This window comes from Schistocerca gregaria, chromosome 3 (assembly GCF_023897955.1).
Source record: "Schistocerca gregaria isolate iqSchGreg1 chromosome 3, iqSchGreg1.2, whole genome shotgun sequence".
Classification (NCBI taxonomy): domain Eukaryota; kingdom Metazoa; phylum Arthropoda; class Insecta; order Orthoptera; family Acrididae; genus Schistocerca; species Schistocerca gregaria.
In genome coordinates, this window is record NC_064922.1 from 232,199,297 (window position 1) to 232,221,655 (window position 22,359).

General features: G+C 44.4%; 1 protein-coding gene across 1 annotated transcript in view; it reads left to right on the top strand.

The window, feature by feature from the left end:
• LOC126356015 (serine/threonine-protein kinase meng-po) overlaps positions 1 to 22,359 on the top strand; it is a 159,423-nt gene that overhangs the window by 109,489 nt on the left and 27,575 nt on the right. The window contains exon 3 of the mRNA XM_050006666.1: positions 18,588 to 18,767. Coding sequence (XP_049862623.1) covers positions 18,588 to 18,767 — 180 coding nt within the window. The remainder of the gene's footprint in view (positions 1 to 18,587; positions 18,768 to 22,359) is intronic.

Consider the following 22,359-nt stretch of genomic DNA (forward strand, 5'->3'; position numbering starts at 1 on the left):
AGTAAAACTTGACATATAATTATATTTGTGGAGCCGAACACTGGAACTTTTTAATACAGTCTTACTATTAATATGCTTGCTTATTAATTTTGAAAAACTGTTATGTAGTAGTTAAGCATTTGAAAACATTTAGAACTAAATCATCATTCTCATGTTGTCACTGTTGCTTTCGTCTAAAGTGCGTCATCCGTTTACTTGCGAGGGAAGTAGTGTGGCAGTTATACCGCAGCAGCCGTAGCGCATCGTTGGGTGAGCTGGGGGCTGAAATTCCCACCCCCGGCCCTCACAGAGGGTGGTGCCCGGCCCGGTACCTGTGCAAAAATTTTCCGTTAGGCCACGTTTTTGCAAATGGCATGGCGCGGACTAACGCGCCTGGAACGAAAGCGCGAAGTAGTGCGAAGTGGGCAACGCTACCTACCAGACGGGATCGGACAGTCTGACTTGGCTAGCCGCGAAGCACGTGGATGGAGTTTAACACAGGCTCCCCAGCACCGCGTACTCCAAATTAATTGGTGCCGTTCGTTTGTTGCCTCGCGTCCATCAAACACACGGTGAACTTCACACGTTCCCGCTTCAGTAGTGAGTTAAGTGCTTCCGGCCGTGTAAGAACTACGGAATTTCAGAACGTCATTCAAACAAAGCAAAATTTCTGAATTCCTTAAGAGCAGATTCGAGGTGCTGGAATATCCACCGTACAATCCAGACCTGGCTCCAAACAACTTTCACGTGTTTGGACCCTTAACGGAAGCACTACAGGGAAGAAGATTTGAAAGTGATGAAGACGTCATTGCTGCGGTGCAAAATTGGTTACAGATGCAACCTAAAAACGTGTTTTCTGATGAAAAAAAAAGTCTTGTAAAATGTCGGGGAAACTGCATTGAAGTCCAGGGAGGTTACGTAGAAAAATAAAGCATGTTTCAGTTTTCTATCATCAGAATAAGTACAGCTTTTCACAAATGTGTCTTTACTTTCTGAATTCCCCTCGTATACCTGTATGTAGATTATTTTGTAAATAAGCTTTACCTATAATGTACTTTTAAATATATTACAAAGGATGGTTTTTCTGAGAGTGCATACGCGAGAACAGTGAGTTTCGGCATTAACATCTATTTATAAATAAGTGTTTAACCATGGGTAACGCCACGGTCCAAGCAAGTAAAATATATAATTATACTAACCCCCTAAGACATCCCCCCCACTGGTAAAAGCACAAATCGCACACTGCGTCATACCGATGCTACTGTTCCTGGTCTGCAGCACATGTCCAATAAGTAGTGACAGGAAAGAATCAGTTGGACGAATGCTATGAAAACACACTCCAAACCGACGTTTCGCGTAAGTCACATGCAACGAAAATCTGTAACGTATAAATCTGTGTGTGGCGTGTTTATAATTATGTATCATTTATATTTTAGGATAATTAATCTGTAAAAAAACACACCACATGTCACAAAGAAAGCGTGTAAACCGTCTGGGGATGAATCACAACGATTCTAAACCAGTAGCGATACCCTTTGAATAAAGGAACTGAAAGTAAATTTGTGTCTTCAAACGACAGCCACGGTCTCTATCATGTCATCATATGACAAAATTGCAGGAAAGTATCTTTTTCCTTCATGACAAAATTCTGTGTTTTTATACGTCCGTCATTTTGACTCGGGGTCTGAGAGACTACGGCCATTCACAATTGTAAGAAAATGAAGCACCTGCAGCCGCCATTATTATGTTACATTGTATGTAGGCTGTTTAGCTTTTTATGTTGGTAACGCCTTGTAGCGCTCCATATGAAAATCACTGGCTGTGCTGTGTGCAGTCTGTGGCTGGTTTGCATTGTTATAACTTGCTATTGTGTTGGGCAGTTGGCTGTTAACAGGGCGTAGCGTTGCGTGTAAGTACACTGTTTAGGTTTTTATGTTGGTAATGCCATGTACCCCTCCCCCTCCCCCATGAACCATGGACCTTGCCGTTGGTGGGGAGGCTTTCGTGCCTCAGCGATACAGATAGCCTTACCGTTGGTACAACCACAACAGAGGGGTATCTGTTGAGAGGCCAGACAAACGTGTGGTTCCTGAAGAGGGGCAGCAGCCTTTTCAGTAGTTGCAAGGGCAACAGTCTGGATGATTGACTGATCTGGCCTTGTAACAATAACCAAAACGGCCTTGCTGTGCTGGTACTGCGAACGGCTGAAAGCAAGGGGAAACTATGGCCGTAATTTTTCCCGAGGGCATGCAGCTTTACTGTATGATTAAGTGTGATGGCGTCCTCTTGGGTAAAATATTCCGGAGGTAAAATAGTCCACAATTCGGATCTCCGGGCGGGGACTACTCAAGAGGATGACGTTATCAGGAGAAAGAAAACTGGCGTTCTACGGATCGGAGCGTGGAATATCAGATCCCTTAATCAGGCAGATAGGTTAGCAAATTTAAAAAGGGAAATGGATATGTTAAGGTTAGATATAGTGGGAATTAGTGAAGTTCGGTGGCAGGAGGAACAAGATTTCTGGTTAGGTGGCTACTGGGCTATAAACACAAAATCAAATAGGTGTAATGCAGAAGTAGGTTTAATAATGAATAGGAAAATAGTAATGCGGGTAAGCTTCTACAAAAAGCATAGTGAACGCATTATTGTGGCCAAGATAGATACGAAGCCCACACCTACTACAGTAGTACAAGTTTATATGCCAACTAGCTCTGCAGAAGACGAAGAAATTGAAGAAATATATGATGAAATAAAAGAAATTATTCAGATAGTGAAGGGAGACGAAAATTTAATAGTCATGGATGACTGGAATTCGAGTGCAGGAAAAGGGAGAGAAGGAAACGTAGTAGGTGGATATGGATTGGGGCTAAGAAATGAAAGAGGAAGCCGCCTGGTAGAGTTTTGCACAGAGCACAACTTAATCATAGGTAACACTTGGTTTAAGAATCATGAAAGAAGGCTGTATACATGGAAGAATCCTGGAGATACTAAAAGGTATCAGATAGATTATATAATGGTAAGACAGACATTTAGGAACCAGGTTTGAAATTGTAAGACATTTCCAGGGGCAGATGTGGACTCTGACTACAATCTATTGGTTATGAACTGTAGATTAAAACTGAAGAAACTGCAAAAAGGGGGGAATTTAAGGAGATGGGACCTAGATAAACTGAAAGAACCAGAGGTTGTACAGAGTTTCAGGGAGAGCATAAGGGAACAGTTGACAGGAATGGGGGAAAGAAATACAGTAGAAGAAGAATGGGCAGCTTTGAGGGATGAAGTAGTGACGGCAGCACAGGATCAAGTAGGTAAAAAGACGAGGGCTAATAGAAATCCTTGGGTAACAGAAGAAATATTGAATTTAATTGATGAAAAGAGAAAATATAAAAATGCAGTAAATGAAGCAGGCAAAAAGGAGTACAAACGTCTCAAAAATGAGATCGACAGGAACTGCAGAATGGCTTAGCAGGGATAGCTAGAGGACAAATGTAAGGATCTACAGGTTTATCTCACTAGGGGTAAGATAGATACTGCCTACAGGAAAATTAAAAAGACCTTTGGAGATAGGAGAACCACTTGTATGAACATCAAGAGCTCAGATGGAAACCCAGTTCTAAGCAAGGAAGGGAAGGCAGAAAGGTGGAAGGAGTATATAGAGGGTCTATACAAGGGCGATGTACTTGAGGACAATATTATGGAAATGGAAGAGGATGTAGATGATGAAATGGGAGATACGATACTGCGTGGAGAGTTTGACGGAGCACTGAAAGACCTGAGTCGAAACAAGGCCCCCAGAGTAGACAACATTCCATTGGAACTACTGACGGCCTTGGGAGAGCCAGTCCTGACAAAACTCTATCATCTGGTGAGCAAGATGTATGAACCAGGCGAAATACCCTCAGACTTCAAGAAGAATATAATAATTCCAGTCCCAAAGAAAGCAGGTGTTGACAGATGTGAAAATTACAGAACAATCAGTTTAATAAGCCACAGCTGCAAAATACTAACACGAATTCTTTACAGACGAATGGAAAAACTAGTAGAAGCTGACCTCGGGGAAGATCAGTTTGGCTTCCGTAGATATATTGGAACACGTGAGGCAATACTAACCTTACGACTTATCTTAGAAGAAAGATTAAGAAAAGGCAAACCTACGTTTCTAGCATTTGTGGACTTAGAGAAAGCTTTTGACAATGTCGACTGGAATACTCTCTTTCAAATTCTAAAGGTGGCAGGGGTAAAATCCAGGGAGCGAACGGCTATTTATAATCTGTACAGAAACCAGATGGCAGTTATAAGAGTCGAGGGACATGAAAGGGAAGCTGTGGTTGGGAAGGGAGTGAGACAGGGTTGTAGTCTCTCCCCGGTGTTATTCAATCTGTATATTGAGCAAGCAGTGAAGGAAACAAATGAAAAATTCGGAGTAGGTATTAAAATCCATGGAGAAGAAATAAAAACTTTGAGGCTAGCCGATGACATTGTAATTCTGTCAGAGACGGCAAAGGACCTGGAAGAGCAGTTGAATGGAATGGACAGTGTCTTGAAAGGAGGGTATAAGACGAACATCAATAAAAGCAAAACGAGGGTAATGGATTGTAGTAGAATTAAATCGGGTGATGCAGAGGGAATTAAATTAGGAAATGAGACACTTAAAGTAGTAAAGGAGTTTTACTATTTGGGGAGCAAAATAACTGATGATGGTCGAAGTAGAGAGGATATAAAATGTAGACTGTCAATGTCAAGGAAAGCGTTTCTAAAGAAGAGAAATTTGTTAACATCGAGTATAGATTTAAGTGTCAGGAAGTCTTTTCTGAAAGTATTTGTATTTAGTGCAGCCATGTATGGAAGTGAAACATGGACGATAAATAGTTTGGACAAGAAGAGAACAGAAGCTTTCGAAATGTGGTGCTACAGAGGAATGATTAAAATTAGATGGGTAGATCACATAACTAATGAGGAAGTGTTGAATAGGATTGGGGAGAAGAGAAGTTAGTGACACAACTTGACCAGGAGAAGGGATCGGTTGGTAGGACATGTTCTGAGGCATCAAGGGATCACCAATTTAGTATTGGAGGGCAGTGTGGAAGGTAGAAATCGTAGAGGGAGACCAAGAGATGAAAACACTAAGCAGATTCAGAGGGATGTAGGTTGCAGTAGGTACTGGGTGATGAAGAAGCTTGCACAGGATAGAGTAGCATGGAGAGCTGCATCAAACCAGTCTCAGGACTGAAGACCACAACAACAACAACAATGCCACGTAGCGCTCTATATGAAAATCACTGACTGTGCTGTGTGCAGTCTGTGGCTGGTCTGCATTGGTGTATGCCATTGTAGTGTTGGGCAGCGGCAGCTGGATGCTAACAGCGCGTAGCGTTGCGCAGTTGGAGGTAAGCCGCCAGCAGTGGTGGATGTGGGGAGAGAGATAGCGGAGTTTTGAGAGCGGATGATCTGGACGTGTGTCCACCAGAGACAGTAAATTTGTAAGACTGGATGTCATGAACTGATATATATATTATGACTGTTCAACGTTATTAAGGTAAATACATTGTTTGTTCTTTATCAAAATCCCATTTGCTAACTATGCTTATCAGTAGTTAGTCCCTTCAATAGTTAGAATCCTTTATTTATCTGGCAGTATTGGCGGTCGCTGTATTGCAGTAGCTCGAGTAACGAAGATTTTTGTGAGGAAAGTGATTCATGAAAGGTATAGTTTATCGTTAGTCAGTGCCATTCTTGTGTAGGGATTATTAAAAGTCTGATTACACGTTGCGCTAAAAATATTGTGTGTCAATTTAGTGATGATCAGAATAAGTAAAGAGAGAAATGTCGGAGTACGTTCAGTTTTGTTCAGCTGATTGAAAATCAAATAACGTAAGGGGTTTACCATCACAATAATTCAATAATTTTTCTAAGGGGATGTTTCATATGGAGCGCTACATGGCGTTACCAACATAAAAACCTAAACAGCCTACTTACAACTTGCTGTGTAGCTACCAGTTTCGGCGCTTCAGTGCACCAGGCCTCAGCTGATGCTGAAGGGGTATTGTATTGTATGTTAGCCGGGGACCTCGAAACGACGGAGAGGCTCCGTCTCCGCCGCAACCGCAGTGGTCCACAACCCCACGAAGACTACCGCAGTCCACTTCACCCCTCCGCCGCCCCACACCAAACCCAGGGTTACTATGTGGTTCGCCCCCCCCCCCCTCCCCCCCCCCCTCCCAGGGAACGTTCAAATGCCTCTGAGCACTATGGGACTCAACTGCTGTGGTCATCAGCCGCCTAGAATTTAGAACTACTTAAACCTAACTAACCTAAGCACACCACACACATCCATGCCCGAGGCAGGATTCGAACTTGCGACCGTAGCAGTCGCACGGTTCCAGACTGCGCGCCTAGAACCGCGAGACCACCGCGGCCGACCCAGGGAACGTCTCACACCATATGGTGCCAGGGAACGTCTCACACCATACGAGTGTAACCCCTATGTTTTGCGTGGTAGAGTAATGGTGTATGTGGAGAACTTGTTTGCGCAGCAATCGCCGACATAGTCTAACTGAGGCGGAATAAGGGGAATCTGTCCGCATTCGCCGAGGCAGATGGAAAACAGCCTAAAAACCATCCACAGACTAGCCATTTCATCGGACCTCGACGCAAATCCGCCGGGCGGATTCGTGCCGGGCACAAGACGCTCCTTCCCGCCCGGATGGCCGTGCGTTAAGCCGTCGGCACAGGACCGTGCTGTCGAACGTTAACGTTGAGCGTGCCCCAAGTTCAACGTGCTGCTGAACGCTCAGGAGTGATGCGACTTGTGTATACGGTACGTGGGCCTCAACATGGTATACGCGATCGCAACGCACTCCAGCGGCAGTTGAGGGATGTCTCTAGTTCGTAAACCACACTGTTTACTCAACGGGCGCGCGTAAAAATTCCACGTTAGCTCTATTAAAACGCACATTTTCTCCATCGTCCACGAAACGGAAAGTACCACGACCAATCAGTAAGGATAGAGACATATAATGTTCTATTACAAACAGTGCGGTAGAAATTTGGAATACTTCTCCGCACAAGATAAACTTTATTTCATCACTCCCACATTTTATTAAAACCCCAACGTCAGTCTTACGTGATCACTGTTCCTACCCAGTAGCAGAATCTTTGCAACCCGTGAATTACGAAACGTAAAAGAAAAAGGAGCAAAATAGCTTTACACAAATAGCGCAAGGGGTCCTGTAAATCAAGCCAATCGAACAAAGTCACCCCACAAAAAAGGTGAACTTGTATTTACATAACATCAAATATTATAGTCTATACTAAACTAAACTAAAAATAAACTATCAGAACCTAATAAAAACGCGAATGTTAGAAAAAAAGTGGTCGTGTCTGGACGCGAACCACCACCCCAACAAAATAACTCTATACAGGACAGTGACGCTATTCATTACGCTTTTTTTCTTTTTTAATCTCGTTTTGTTCGCTTATGTTCGTTGCATCTGCTCGGGGCGGACGTTGTAACACACCCGTTTTAGTTAATTGTTGATCGATTAACTCAGTTTTTTTATTACAGAGGGCAGCTAACCCTGTGACCGAACACGCTGAGCTACGGTGCCGGCTAAAACCTTAATCGTGGATGTGTTACTAACTGCAACTTAATTATAACAAATTGTACCAAGAACAATGCGTTTTGGGTGGATCTTCAGTGTGTTGCTGCCTTCAAACAGCCTACTCTCATTATACGCAAGTTACAATGATTCTTTTGCCACGAATATGATGTTTCTCATTATTTTATTGGAACGAATCACACAGTTACAACGGGTTTTGCAGTGATTCTCAATTTTATGGTGCTCGGAACGGTATATATTCATGTACGCTTGAAATGAATACCAATATGGCACCTCGCAACTCTGTACTGAAGGGAGACGCCGTGCGTGTGACGTAGGTGGCGTTGCGCCATCTCATTGCTCAACGCTCAGACGCACGCTCAGAATTTCTGACAAGCCAGATATTGCTCTGCACGTTCTGAAAGACTCCCGAACGTGCTATTCCACGCCATGACGTCAGAAATTCGGGACGCTCAAGGCTCAACGCTCGGATGCGCGGTCCGTGTGCCGACGGCTTTAGACCGCACAGCCAACAGGGCGGGATGCTGAAGGGGTTATCACGAAACTAGTAGCTACACAATAAATCATAAGGACGGCTGTAACTGTTTCATTTTCTTACAAACTCTTTGTTATTTTTTGGCAAATTTTGTGCTGCTTTTTGCCAAATTTGATGCTTTTTTCTGCCAAATTTTGTGTTGTTTCTTGTCAAAGTATGCGTTTCTTGCCAAAATCCGTGTTTTTTTCGCGAAATTCTGTGATGATTATTCTTTCATAGTTCGGTGGTTTTTGCCATCTTCGGTGTTGTCTGGTTTTTGCCAGATTCGGTGTTATTTTTATTTTTGCTAAGTTTCGTGTTATTTGGCTTTTTGCCAAGTTCGGTGTTGTTCGGTTTTTTACCAAATTCAGTGCTGTTATTTTGGTCGAGTTGGTGCTTTTGCGAAATTTGAGGTTGTTTTTACTAACTTCGATGTTGTTTTTTCCAAATTCGTTGGGTTTTTTTACCAAATCTGGTGTTGATTTTTGACAAGTTAGATGCTGTCTTTTGCGAAATTCAGTGGTGTCTCTGTGGCAAATTCGGTGTTGTTTGTTGGCCAAACTTTTGGTTTTCTTTTGCCAAATTAGTGGCGTCTCTTTGCTGATTTCGGTGTTGTTTACATCGTCAAATCAAAGTCAGTTCCGCACGAAATGAGCAGTTAGTTTAAGATCGTACAAGAACCCCCAGGTTAGAGGAGATTAGCAGCCAAAATGCAGCTTTGGCATTCAATGCATCGCCTACGAATATTAGCCAAATGTCGTCCTTGTTTTTATAAGTTTTATACATTGCAAAATTACAGATTTCGCAATATGTCATAAAAGTCGCTGATTTCCCTAAAAACCGCTAATTTCGCGTTATTTTTCGCGTTGTTGTTTTCGCGAAATTTTCATCTCCCTACCATAAAGTCATCAATAAATACGAGGGTGTTCCGAAAGTAATGCCAGCGAAGAATTTATTCTGTTCTAAATATCGGCTACATGTCATGCACATCAATCGGTCCACTTTCCCGTTTCGCTGACACGGTGTGTAATGTAACAACGTATGTCGGTGCGTGAGAAAGAGCATCCTGTAATCGAGTTTCTAGTCGCAGAAAATTTGCCTCCATTTGAAATCCATAGAAGATGTTAAAGAACTCGTCAGACAAAATCGTCGGTTACTACACAGCTCACAGGTATGTGTGGCATATCACGAGAGTGTGTTCTGGCCGTCTCTGCAGAACTGCCATACCGAAAACTGTGTGCTTCGTGGATGCCTCGAATGCTCATTCCTGACATTTATAGAGGGTACTGCTCATGTGTCGATAATTTCTTTTGCGTTTTGAGCGAGAGAGTGATGGGTTCCTTAGCAAAATTGTGGCAAGCGATGAAAGAGAGCATCAGTGCAGTTCCGCCACAGAAGTGCCATCAGCCAGGTCATGTTCAAGGAGTTCTGGGATATTTAAGGTGTGTATTCGGGACTCATGCCTATAAGCACCACCATAAACTCTGCAAGGTATGCGAGAGCCTCAGTAAAATGAAAGCAAGAATTCGAAGAATTCATCGACACATGGAGCACCTTCACACCTTCAGCATGACAACACACGAGCGCTGCGACATCTGCAACAATCCGACGCCCTTGGTTCAGTGACATGGATCATCCTCCATATAGTCTCGTTCCCATCCGATTTTCATCTGTCTCCCGACTCCATACAGTCCCGACTTGGCCCCATCCCATTTTTGTCTGTTTCCAAACCTTAAAGAACACCCCCGAGGACTTAACCTTGATAGTTATGAAGCGGTGCAAGCAGAGGTGAGGACGTGACACCGTCAACAAGGTCAAACGTTCTACAATGACGGTATCAACAAACTGGTCTCTCGTTGCAAGAAATGTGTTCATCGCGCCGCGCGTGATTAGCCGAGCGGTCTCAAGTGCTGCAGTCATGGACTGTGCGGCTGGTCCCGGCGGAGGTTCGAGTCCTCCCTGGGGCATGGGTATGTGTGTTTGTCCTTACGATAATTTAGGTTAAGTAGTGTGTAAGCTTAGCGACTCATGACCTTAGCAGTTAAGTCCCATAAAATTTCACACACACCTGAACATCATCTGTGTTCGTCGCCAGGTTGACTATGTTTATAAACAAATATGTAGACTTGCAGGATAAAGACATATTACAGAGGGCTTTATGGGTTCAAATGGCTCTGAGCACTATGGGACTTAACATCTATGGTCATCAGTCCCCTAGAACTTTGCACTACTTAAACCTAACTAACCTAAGGACAGCACACAACACTCAGTCATCACGAGGCAGAGAAAATCCCTGACCCCGCTGGGAATCGAACCCGGGAACCCGGGCGTGGGAAGCGAGAACGCTACCGCACGACCACGAGCTGCAGACGCGCTTTATAGTTTCCCGGGAATTACGCCAGATAATACTGTAAAAGCAAAACGTGGGAGCCAGCCTTGGCGGCACTAAGGAATCGTCAGCCAAAGATTAGCAACTGCACCGAGTCAACGCGGATGGGAAACCTTTGCGCAGATGCTTAAATCGCGCGCCAAGACCTCGCTCCCGGCCGCATTTTCCCGCGCTGCGGCGCGCTTTCGCAGACCGCGACCCGTTTCTCTAGAAGAGGGCTCTGATATTCGACGCCGTCTACGATTGGTCTTCGATGACGCCATGCCCCCGCTGGCGCCTGCGCTGTTCTAAAAAGCTAACATATAAATAGGCGAGCTCTTCAGCGACGCGACAGTAGCTCCTGAAGATGGGGGGTCAGTTGTCTCGCTGAAATATTCTGATGTTTTTACAATATTATCCGGCGTAATTCCTGGGAACCTATCAAGCAGGTGCAGTGCCGGGAAAGCCTCAAACATCACACGTATTACTGAGCTTTTATAGTTTGCACATAAAAAAGTCGGAGGTATTACTTTTCAGCACACCAACGAAGAAATACGCACATAAGATGTTCATATTTTGTTTTTGCAGCTTAATGTTCCAGCATCAAATTGGAAAAGGATCCTTTTCTACCTAACAGTTATTCAAATTCTCGCCCAGCCCGCGTATCGATAGATATACGCAGTCAGAGATCGTTAGGCCTCTGTAGATATCGATTTGTAGATATCGACGAAGCCGGCATCTGAGATGGAAGTGCCCACTGAAGCGATACCTCTGACAATTATCTACTTACATACTCCAGAAGACACATTACGGTGCATGGCAGAGGGTACCTTGGACCACTGCTAGTCATTCGCTTCTCGTTCCACTCGGAAATGGAGGGAGAGAAAAACGAGTCTCTACATGCCTCTGCACGATCCATAATTTCTCTTATCTTGCCTTCGCGCTCCTTGCATGGATTTTACGTTGGCAGCAATGTTCTCAATTATTTGTTGGATGTATTCCAGTCTCTGTCTTCCTCTCCAGCTTTTACCCTCTGTGGTAACATAGAAGTATTTTCCTTATGACGTAAAATATGTCCTATCATCCTATCCCTTCTCCTTGTAATTGATTTTCATATGTTCGCCACTTATGCAGACAACCTCCTCATTCCTTACATTACCAGCCCGCCCAATTCTCAGTATACTTCTATAGCAACACATCCCAAACGCTTCGACTGTTATCTTTTCCAGTTATCCCACACCCATGATTCACTGCCAACCAATATTATGCTCAAAACGTACGTTCTCAGCAATTTCTTCCTCAGCTGAAGACCTATATTTGACATTACCAAATTTCTCTCGCCCAAGAATGCTCTTTTTGTCTGTGTTAATCTGCTTTTTATGACTTCTTTGCTTCGCTAGTCATGTGGTACTTCGCTTCTAAGGTTGCAAAATTTCTTCGTCTGCTTGATAGTCCCGATTTACGATGTTGAGTTTACCGCTTACCGTATTTACCGCTCACCGTATAAATAATATGCGATTGCGACTGACAAAGTTATCATAGACTGTCTGGCACTGTCCGTGGTGCTGCCATCCAGTGAAAAATTTAGTACTCCTCTCCTGTCCACACAGTCATTATACATGTCTCGTGCCGGCAGGTCCATTAGCGCAGCAGAGTTCTGCCAGAGACGTCTTCTCCACTACGAACGGTGCAGCGGATTCCCCCGTCGTCGCCCGAGCCCCGGTACATTTCGCTCCACTCCCTGCCACGACATTGTTCCCAGCGAGCATTCGCGGCACCCTGGTTTTCCTGAAAGGATGGAAGACGAGCGAGCACCTTCTACTGTTTCTTACGTCATCCTCCTCCCCTCCCCCCCCCCCCCCACCACCACCACCTCCCACCCCTTCCTCGATTTTCCGTTCCCCAGCCGGTAGCCCCGAAGAGGTGATGTCTTTAGTACATAGACTTACGTTGAATATTAGTAATGTTCGAATCCCCGCCCGACCATCAATATTGTAGTTTCCCTGGCTTTCCTAAATTAATTAAGGCTAGTGGTGAGATGCTTGCTTTGAAAAGGGTACGACCGAATTCCTTGCCCATCCTTGTCTGTTACGAGACTGTGTTCCGTCTCTGATGACCTGGTTGTTGACAGTAGGTTACGAAGCAAATCTGACTTTCTTCTGCCCATCGGGAGCATTGCGTTTTCTTTGGAATTCGTTTAGTACTTATCCTCTAGCAAACATTTTCGTGCGTTACAAAACTGTTGGCTCACACTTTTTCTGATGTAGTCATGAGGCAAGGCCGTGTATCAGCTATAACATTTCAGTTCGTTGTATGGGGTCCTAACGAAACATACGGAACATTCTTTGTTCTTTGGTGCTCTACACCGAGATGACCAAAATCACGGGATAGCGATATGCACATACACAGGTGGCGGAGTACCACGTACACAAAATGTAAAAGGGCAGTGCATTGGTGGAGCTGTCATTTGCTCTCACGTAATTCGTGTGATAAGGTTTCAGATGTGATTACAGCTGCACGACTGGGTTTTACAGACTCCGAACGCGGAATGGTATTTGGTGCCAGACGCATGGGACATTCTGTTACGGAAATCGTTAGGAAATTCAATATTTCTAGGGGCTATGGCAGCAGATGAGCGACGCTAGTGCCTTTGCTAACAGCACGACATCGCCTCAGCACCTCTCTGGGCTCGTGACCATATCGGTTGGAACCTATAATACTGGAAAACCAGCGCCTGGTCAGATGAATCCCCATTTCGGTTGGTAAGAGCTGGTGGAAAGGTTCAAGTGTGACGCTGACTGCTCGAAGCCATGGACCGGCGATGCCCAAAAGGCACTGGCACTGTGCAAGCCGATGGTGGCTTTTGTAGTGCTTTGTTAGCCTTTCTCAAGTGAGAAACGTGTCGACGAGCTGAACCACGCCAGCGGAAACTACAACAAGGTAATCAGCCATAACGTTGTGGTCTGTGTTCACATGGAACGGACTGGGCGCTCTGCACCAGCTGAACCAATCATTGACTGGAAATGGTTACGTTCGGCTACATGGAGACCGTTTGAAGCCATTAATGGACTTCATGTTCTCAAACGACGATTCCCCAGGTCACCAGGCCACATCTGTTGGCGATTGGTTTGAACAACAGTCTCAAAAATTCTAGAGAATGATTTGGCTACCCAGTTCGCTCGACATGAATCCCATGTGGCTTTTATGGGACGTATTTGAAAGGTCAGTTCGTGCACCGGCAACACTTCGCAATTGTGGACGGCTATAGAGGTGGTTCAATTTCCGCAGGGGACTTCCAGCGACTTGAGTCCATACCTCGTCCACCTGCTTCACTACACCGGCAGAAGTAGATCCGACACGATATGAGGAGGTATCCCACGACTTTTGCCATCTCAGTGCAAAGCAGCTGTGTTTGCAGAAAGACTCATAGGAATGGAATCTGTTTGTTTCTTCAAAAGTAATATTCTTCTCAATTCCTTTATCCATACATATCTCACCATGTCTGTGCCATTAGGGGTGGATCATTAGCTTTATTCTTCCCATTTCTTCTTTTCCTAAGCATTTTTCTCTCATAGCACTGGATTCGCTTTTCAGGATTTGGCAAGATTTATTTAATTATTTAACTTCGCGCGCGAATGTCCTTCGTCAAGGAAGGGAAGTCGTGTGTACCCGGACGCCAACTCTGTGTACTAAGTTTTACACCCTGTATAGCCCCAAACCAATGTATTCTTGCTACTTTAGTGTATGAAGAACAAGCAAAAATATTAAGCAAAGTTGCAGCAGCAACTCTACAAATGTTATATATGGCATAAATGCACCCGGTATTTGCGGCGGGTAGGATTCAAAATCACTTGACCTACGTTTCAACCCACATAAACAGGTCTTCTTCAGAAGTCTTATTACGTTTTACATGCTGATCCTGATGTTCTGCCAATAGGGTTATAATTAAAACTTACAAGATGGCTGTTTTTACGATTGTCACATTTAATTATCACTAAGCCTTCAGGCAGCCCATTAGGATCAGCATATAAAAGGTAATAAGATTTTTGAAGAAGGCCGGTTTATATGTGTTGAAACCTAGGTCAAGAGCTTTTGACTGCTTCCTTCCGTATCTGGTGGCTGTTTTTATTGCATGTATCAAAATTTCGTTATTTGTTATCTTTCGGGGTGCTGAAATTTTAATGGTCATGAATGTGGGTTGGCCTAAACTGTAATTATTTCGTTGCAACTTTATTAACACTTACGACTATTTGTCCAAAACGTCCATACGTACACCACCATGCTAATATATTTAAGATTTGAAGCTCCCATACAGATCACTGATATTCCTATAGTGCTCCTCACGAGAACTGCAACGTAACTGCCGCGTAACTGCCAACTGATTGCCCAGGGAGGACAGCACAGCCCGTTGCTTTGACCAGTTCGTTGTTTGTCTTTCCGTGTGTTTGCAGAATAACAGTCGAAAATACCAGCGACCTCACTTTGGTGGAGCGCTTAGTGACTGGTGTGTCGATCCTTGAACTGAAGCACAACGAAAACATTGCACAACTTCAAACGCCTTCATGTCCTCCAGCTCACGCGGTTTATCAGCTGCAGTGTCCGTTTTCAAGCGGAGTTGCACTGTGTTAGAGGTGGGTCGTTCACGAACTAACAGGTCCAAAGGAACAGTTCACTAAGATGAACGGGACGAGCGAGGAACGAATTTTAAGGAACGGTCAGAGTTCACTTCGGTCGCGGCTTTCTACTTATAGTTCCCGGGAACGGGATACGGTCGGTCTCGTTCGCGAACGCCACGTTGGCCGGTCTCGTTCCCTCCTCGGTCTCGTTTCCATCTGTTTCGGTCTCGCTCGGCCGGACTCGTCCTTCTTTACGTGACCACTCGTCGCAGTTCCTCTGCCGACTGCTCACAGTTAGTCCACTATCGAGTTGTTGTTCGTTTCGTTCGCTTCGCACGCCCATTCTAGATCTGTTGCAAACCTTTTTTGAACTCCAGACTTCTGGTTATTTTCGTATTCTATTCAGTGTCCACGACCGGTAATTAAAATGTATTTTATAATTACACAAATTACATAAAAATTACGTCGTATGTAATACATACATCTTTTCAGGTAACAAAACAGCGTATCAGCTTACTCACTATTTCGATAAAAAGCAGAAGAAATATTTGTAAAAAGGCAAGATTCTGTTATTAGACATGCAAAGGACATCGACACAGCACACACGAGTGACAATTTTCCGTCTTTTTTTGGTCCAAGGTAAAAGAGAATGTTCATTGTTACGGAAGGCAGACCGCCTTACAACCGAATGAAGCCCGCACTTCGTAATCGAGTGTATGTTGTCACAATTTGCAAAGAGAATATGATAACTCCTACAATATTATTTCAGTGGTACAGGGTGGCGCACGAAAAATCGGACCCGAGTATATACTGCCCATTGTCGCTTACCAGTCATCTATTGTTTCGAAGTTGTTTGCAATAGCTTATTTTTTATTTCTTCAATGCCTAATTAATACATGTTTATCTATTCTGCTCGTAGCGGTCAACTGATCGTGCGTAAGTGGCTAGCGATGTGTACTTGGGCCCGGTTTTTTGTGTTCCACCTTCTATTTCACTGCGATCAGCCACATAACGCTACAAGATGTTTTGCACAATCACGAAAATTACAAGTGTGTGAGAATTCTGTTATGAATAAAAACTCTGTACTTCAGGGGGGAGGAAGTGCGCCTTCTTAGTGCCTTCCATTTTCGGTCGCCTATGTTACTAATTTTCAGTTTTTCATATGAACCATATACCACGCACAATGAACGGTGAACGAGTAAAAAGAACGGTTCACAAAAAAGAGCGATCACCACTGAACTAGTGCCCAAGGATGAACGACTTTGCCCATCTCTACACTGTGTCCCTTTTAATTCCAAGTTCTGCAGCACGCCTTCTGCTTGATTCACAGGGTGTGCCCACCGCTAACGCACTAGCTTCAGCACACGTTTCCCTTCAGTTTGCTGGACGACCAAGGGTGACAGGAGGGGGTTGGGGGGGAGGGTGAGAAAAAGGGCGCATCGAAAACACTTTACAGGCGAAAAGCTTTCTTCCCACATTACGAAACGTGGGAAGAAACGTTACGAAACCTATCCATCTCTGTGTGATGTTTTCGTTGTGCTTCCGTTCACAGATCGACACACTAGTCGCTAAGCGCTCCTGCAAAGGGAAGTCACTGGTATCTGCCACCAAACACACGGAAAGACAAACGACAAAGTGATCAAAGCAACGGGCTGTGTTGTCCTCCCTGGGCAGTCAGTTCGCAGTTACGCGGCAGTCACGTTGCAGTTCTCGTGAGGAGCGCTATAGGCGTATCAATGATCTTCAAATGTGAAATATATTAGCGCCTTAGATTCTTACAAGCATTTAGTTCAGGTGTAAAGGGAGCTCCTGGCCACGCTACTCAGAGTGACACACGGAAGACGGACGGTTTTGATCCGCTAGTGCTGAGAGCGCGGTGGTGGAAGAAGATCGTAGCGAGGGTTGTTCTTCTCCACACAACACGCCATTTCAGTTACAATGGGGTAGTGGGACTTGCAACATCGTTTGTTTGCCTGACACTTTCGTTATAAGTGGTGAGTCGTTAAGGCTACGAAGCGAATGTTTTGTGTACAATTCACTCTGGCTCGACATGGAGTTATTCCGAGTCGTAATGCAATCCTCAGGTGAATGGAGCATTTCAGATCAGCTGGGAAGGTAATGGATAACAAGCGTACTGGCCCGACACACACTGTAGTGACGTGGAGAAATATCGCAAGGGTAAGGAAAGCGATAGTCAGAGGCGAGCTAGACGTTGTGAATCGCTTGGACGAAATTTGCATAAATTAAAATTTCATCTGCACAAACATCTTATTGTGCAACAACTAAAGCCAACTGGTTTTGCTGTACGCGAAGACTTTACCTGGAGAATTAAAGCGATTTTGATAACGTGATTTTATAGGTGAACGATGAAGCTCATTTTCATTTAAACGGGACCGTCAGTACGCAAAATTTGCGTTCCTGGGCTCCTGAGCATCCACACCGTATACACTCCCAAACGGGTATAGACTGCTATACTCTCGTGTGATTCGGTATTATTTGGCTGCTAATTTTTCAGGGAAAAAGGGGCCACAATCACTTTCAATTCGGTTCGATACATTCATACGCTTTAAAAGTTCTTGAAACCAGAGCTTAGAAGATGAAGAATCCCTTTAAAAGATGTTTGGTTCAAGCAGGATGGCGCTACATCACACACCGCGATACGCTTCAACGGCAGTTCGTCAACGAATGTTTCATGGACAGCTTACCTCACGTTCTAGCAATGTTCCTTGGCCTCCCAGATCTCCAGACTTGTCAGCGTGTGCCTTTTGTCTGCGGGGTACCTTAAAAGCTGTGTGTTTAACAAGAAACCACGAAATCTGGACCAGTTGAAGGATGCGATCATTCGAGAAACTGGTGCCATCCCTGCAGAGAAATGGATTCATGTGATTGGGGATTTGGAGAAGAGACTTGTATCGAGCATTCAAAATGATGGGCATCACCACGACGACATTATTTGTTACAAATCGGCCAGAATTAAAGGCCAAATTATGAACTTTGATTTAATGTGAATAAACGTACATTAATTTTAAGGTTGACCAAGTATTCTCTATTTAAAAACGCGCCGGCCGCTGTGGCCGAGCAGTTCTAGGCGCTTCAGTCCGGAACCGCGCGACTGCTACGGTCGCAGGTTCGAATCCTGCCCCTGGCAAGGATGTGTGTGATGTCCTTAGGTTAGTTAGCTTTAAGTAGTTCTAAGTCTAGAGGACTGATGACCTCAGATGTTAAGTTCCATAGTGCTCAGAGCCGCTTGAACCATTCGTGTGTCATAATGTACGGCACAATTTGCAGATGACGAACTCATGTTGTATATGTGGTGGGGGAGGATGGAACTGAAAGCTGTAGTTGAATGACACCTGTGTTACATTCATGTCCTTCGAGACATAGCAACTCTGTAGCACGGCCCTAGCACTCACTTTTATGTCTATGAGCAGTATTGGCCTGGCAGCTGTGATGAGAGCACACTGTATGACCTGTGTGGCGTTTGCTGGCAGGAGTACGCGCCGCTGGGAGACCTGTCCGGGGCGGTGAAGGCGGGAGGTCTGCCCGAGGAGCAGGTGAAGCGCGTCGCCTCGCAGATCGGCTCGGCACTCGACTTCCTGCACTCCAAGCAGATCGTGCATCGCGACGTCAAGCTGGAGAACGTGCTCGTCTTCACCGCCGACATGACCAAGGTAAGCCATTCGTTATGACCGCTGTGTACAACGCACCGCTGCAACACGTGGTCATGGTGAGCTGTTCAGTGTACTCGCTTTTCCTCGTTATTTATTTCTTTTACTTTTGTCAGACTTCTGGCTCTCACTATGTGACCTGGCAATCAGGGGAAGACAGGATTCGGTTGCGATTGTGGACGGGGCCGTAGTCAGTTACTATTGGTTGCCTTCTATACTTACACACATTTATTTCAAAACAGGTTAATTTAAAAAAGAAAAAACAAGCAACTGATCACCAAACGAGTGAAATAAAATGATGGTAAACCTTGTAAGACAACCTTTACACTTAAAATACAGATACAGCAGATAATGTTTTAAAAACAAGCCATTGTGATCACGGCTGAAGGCCTTATACGCCAAGAATGGCAATAAATTAAGAATGTTTAAGAACTCGCTGCATTTTACAACTTACAAATATTAAAGTATTACAGGTAAGTAGCCACAAACACAGCAGAAGGCATCACGACCTTTAATGTAGGCATTACAAAGTATTATACTAAATAATAAAATAATTAAACACAAGGACCAGTCACAGACGGTGCTCCAGGAATCGACTTCTGAGAACAAACACTTTCGCGAGCGATGAGATAGGCAGCCAAGAGTTGCATTCACTTCACAAGATGGTAACTCAGACAAGTGGCAGTCCAACGAATGACTAATGATAAATTGCTGAACTTACCTGACGTCCGACAGACCAAATACAACGATGGAACAATACGTCAAAGCCGGAAACGGCGGTCTGCACTACGTCCGCAGAATACAGTGTTTAGAGCGCCCGGAACGAGAAAGGCATGACTACCACCAGAGTAGAAAAAAATCACCAACCGGCCTACAATCAAGAAAGCTGTCAAAACTATACACCTTACCGGACAACAGCGGCAGGAAACGTACACTGCCGTTCCATACACCAACCCCCAAGGCAGGTAGCTTGGGCTTTAGCGGAACCAGGCAGGAAAAATACCGCTGGATGAACTTAACAAATTGTAACAAGCTGAAAGCAGTAACTAGTAATAAGAAGTCCAGGAAAGCTAATCAGATCCGCCCTCCCCAAGCACTCAACTCGCCGCTCTTCACCTCGGCGACACTACGAGCAGCAACACCACCCAAGTCACTGGAAAGTCGTGAGATATCACAATGCTGCAGGTTTCTCTACTTGAATTCAAGTGCACTTATTTTAAAGCTTGCAGCATCCGTTTTACGACGAGGCCGTACACCCTCGTGACCACAGCCCTTCCATCCGGCACTCCATGCGTGCCGCCAGCAGTTCCGGCGTGTTCTGGCAATGTGCGGACCTGTCTCCCCCTGAGTCACCACACGAACTGCCGACTCACGGGACGCGGAAGAACTACGACCGCCGCTGCTGCCACTAGCGGACAGGCAACGCTTGTGAAACGGAGTGGCGCCTGTCAAGACGAGAAGAAGAGAAACAACCGGAACCATGCCAGCTAAACGATACGGTCCGGCCTTCAACAGAGGAAGGAAACCTACAAAGCACCAACGCGAGCCGCAGCACGTCTCGGACTACGTAGACTTTCCCAGCGTATTAGCTGGTGATATTCTTGTCAGGTGTGCAGTCGGCTCAAGCAGTCATCTGGACACAAAATTGCCGCGGTCCACCTGGCCACCAACTTCCGTTGATTACGCTGTTTGCTGATATCACAGTAACTGGATCGCACTGTGAAACGGAGGTCCTATTATATGCCGCGGAATGCCAACATCGCTTGCGCCAGAAATCATCGCTGCTGTCCCGTACTGTAAATCAAGGTACAGGGTCACCAGCGATGAGAGGCGGCAAAACCGATGAATCACTACCCGGTACCAAAGTTGGTACATTCTGCAGGCTGAATCAACGGACGATGTCGTTTAATGTTACACGAAACGGGGTGCAAGACTTACTTCACGGGTAGCCCCTGTCTCTATTCATAATGCTATCTGCTAGTCTAATTCGAATAGATTGTTTTATTTGACACATTCCGAACAACGACGTGCATGGGCAACCATTTGTGTCTTAGTATATAATAGTTTGCGTTTTTCGTTAACATAATAGGCTACTCTGCCACCACAGATTTCCCTGGCTGCAACAAACGTGCGTGGTGTTGATACTCAGTAAATCCATCGTGCAAATAGTGTGGCCAATACACTTTTCCCTACAATGGTAAGCGATTTGGTAAAAACCTGCTTCCCTAAAACCTAGGTCAACTTTTACCGTACCAAGGAGCGCTAAATCATATTATATCTTTTCCAAATCCGTCGTGCCTTTGTAGATATGTACCCAGAATATGGAACGAAACTAAGTGATCTACAAGCATCTTCCACTGATTTCGTCGAAGGTCCGTACTCAAAGGCACGACATATGTGTTTGTCTAAGGAGCCTTTCTACCTCAACATGACAGTAAGGAGTTTCAGCTCTGGTGTCAAGTTATCTGGGTCTGAGTTGGTGTAAACCCTCTTTGCAAAATCCGCAGGTGCGACACACGGGGGTCTTCTTGGCTCGGAATGAGGACGCACTGTTTTGTGGGAAAAAGTATATTGGTCAAATTATTCGCACCATTCGCAATAGATGTACTGAGCACCAGCGCCACAAACGACTGTTGCAGCCTGAGAAATCTGCAATGGCGTACTATCTTACCAAGGGGCACAAAATGTTATAAAAAGCAAATTGATGCCCCTTCGTCTCGCTACTGCGACGGTGTTTTAAAAGAATCCTTTGAAATTAGATTAGCAGAGTCCATTGTAAATAGAGACAGTGCATTAATTTGATGTGAAAGCGGTGCTGACAGACAATAAAAGCGGGTTAGTAGCTGTGAGCTGTCTGGGGTTAGTTAACCTTGCAGTACTGCGCAACTGTTTCACCAGGTATCCAGTCTAGCTTACCAGATTCTCAACCAGACTAAGATTAATTATAATCTTTTAATAGTCATACGACAACCGGTGATATATATATATATATATATATATATATATATATATATATATATATATATATATATATATATATATATATATAAGAGAATTTAAATAAAAAGAAATAAATCAGTTTATATTTGGAAATTTATTTTAACATTGATCATTGAAATTTCAGCATATTAAACTTGATTCATGACTAAAATGGTGCCTTATTTAGGATTGTGAAAATGTGAGATTGTAATCTTACGGAACACATCAAATATGGAGCCAAGATTGGGAGACTGCATACAACACTGCATTCATAAAATAACACACGAAGAACGTTGAAACATATGCAAGAGGAAATTAACCACAACCAACCGATTCAATTTTCACCCAAAGAAGTTAAGTTCGTAGCGCAATCCGGTCCGTCATGTAATTACCAGACACTGGTATACTAAATTCATACTAATTCTCTGTGAAATCTTCCCGAAAAGAATAGCTGAGGGCTACTTTGATGATTACACCACATGCTTCACGTGGTCAACTTGGCTTACACAAAGAGTGTAACTCCACAATAAATCTGATAATTAAAATAAATTAGATCGTAAAGCATTTTACAAAAGAAAAACCTTGAACTGGTTACTATCGTCTTACTATTAACCTG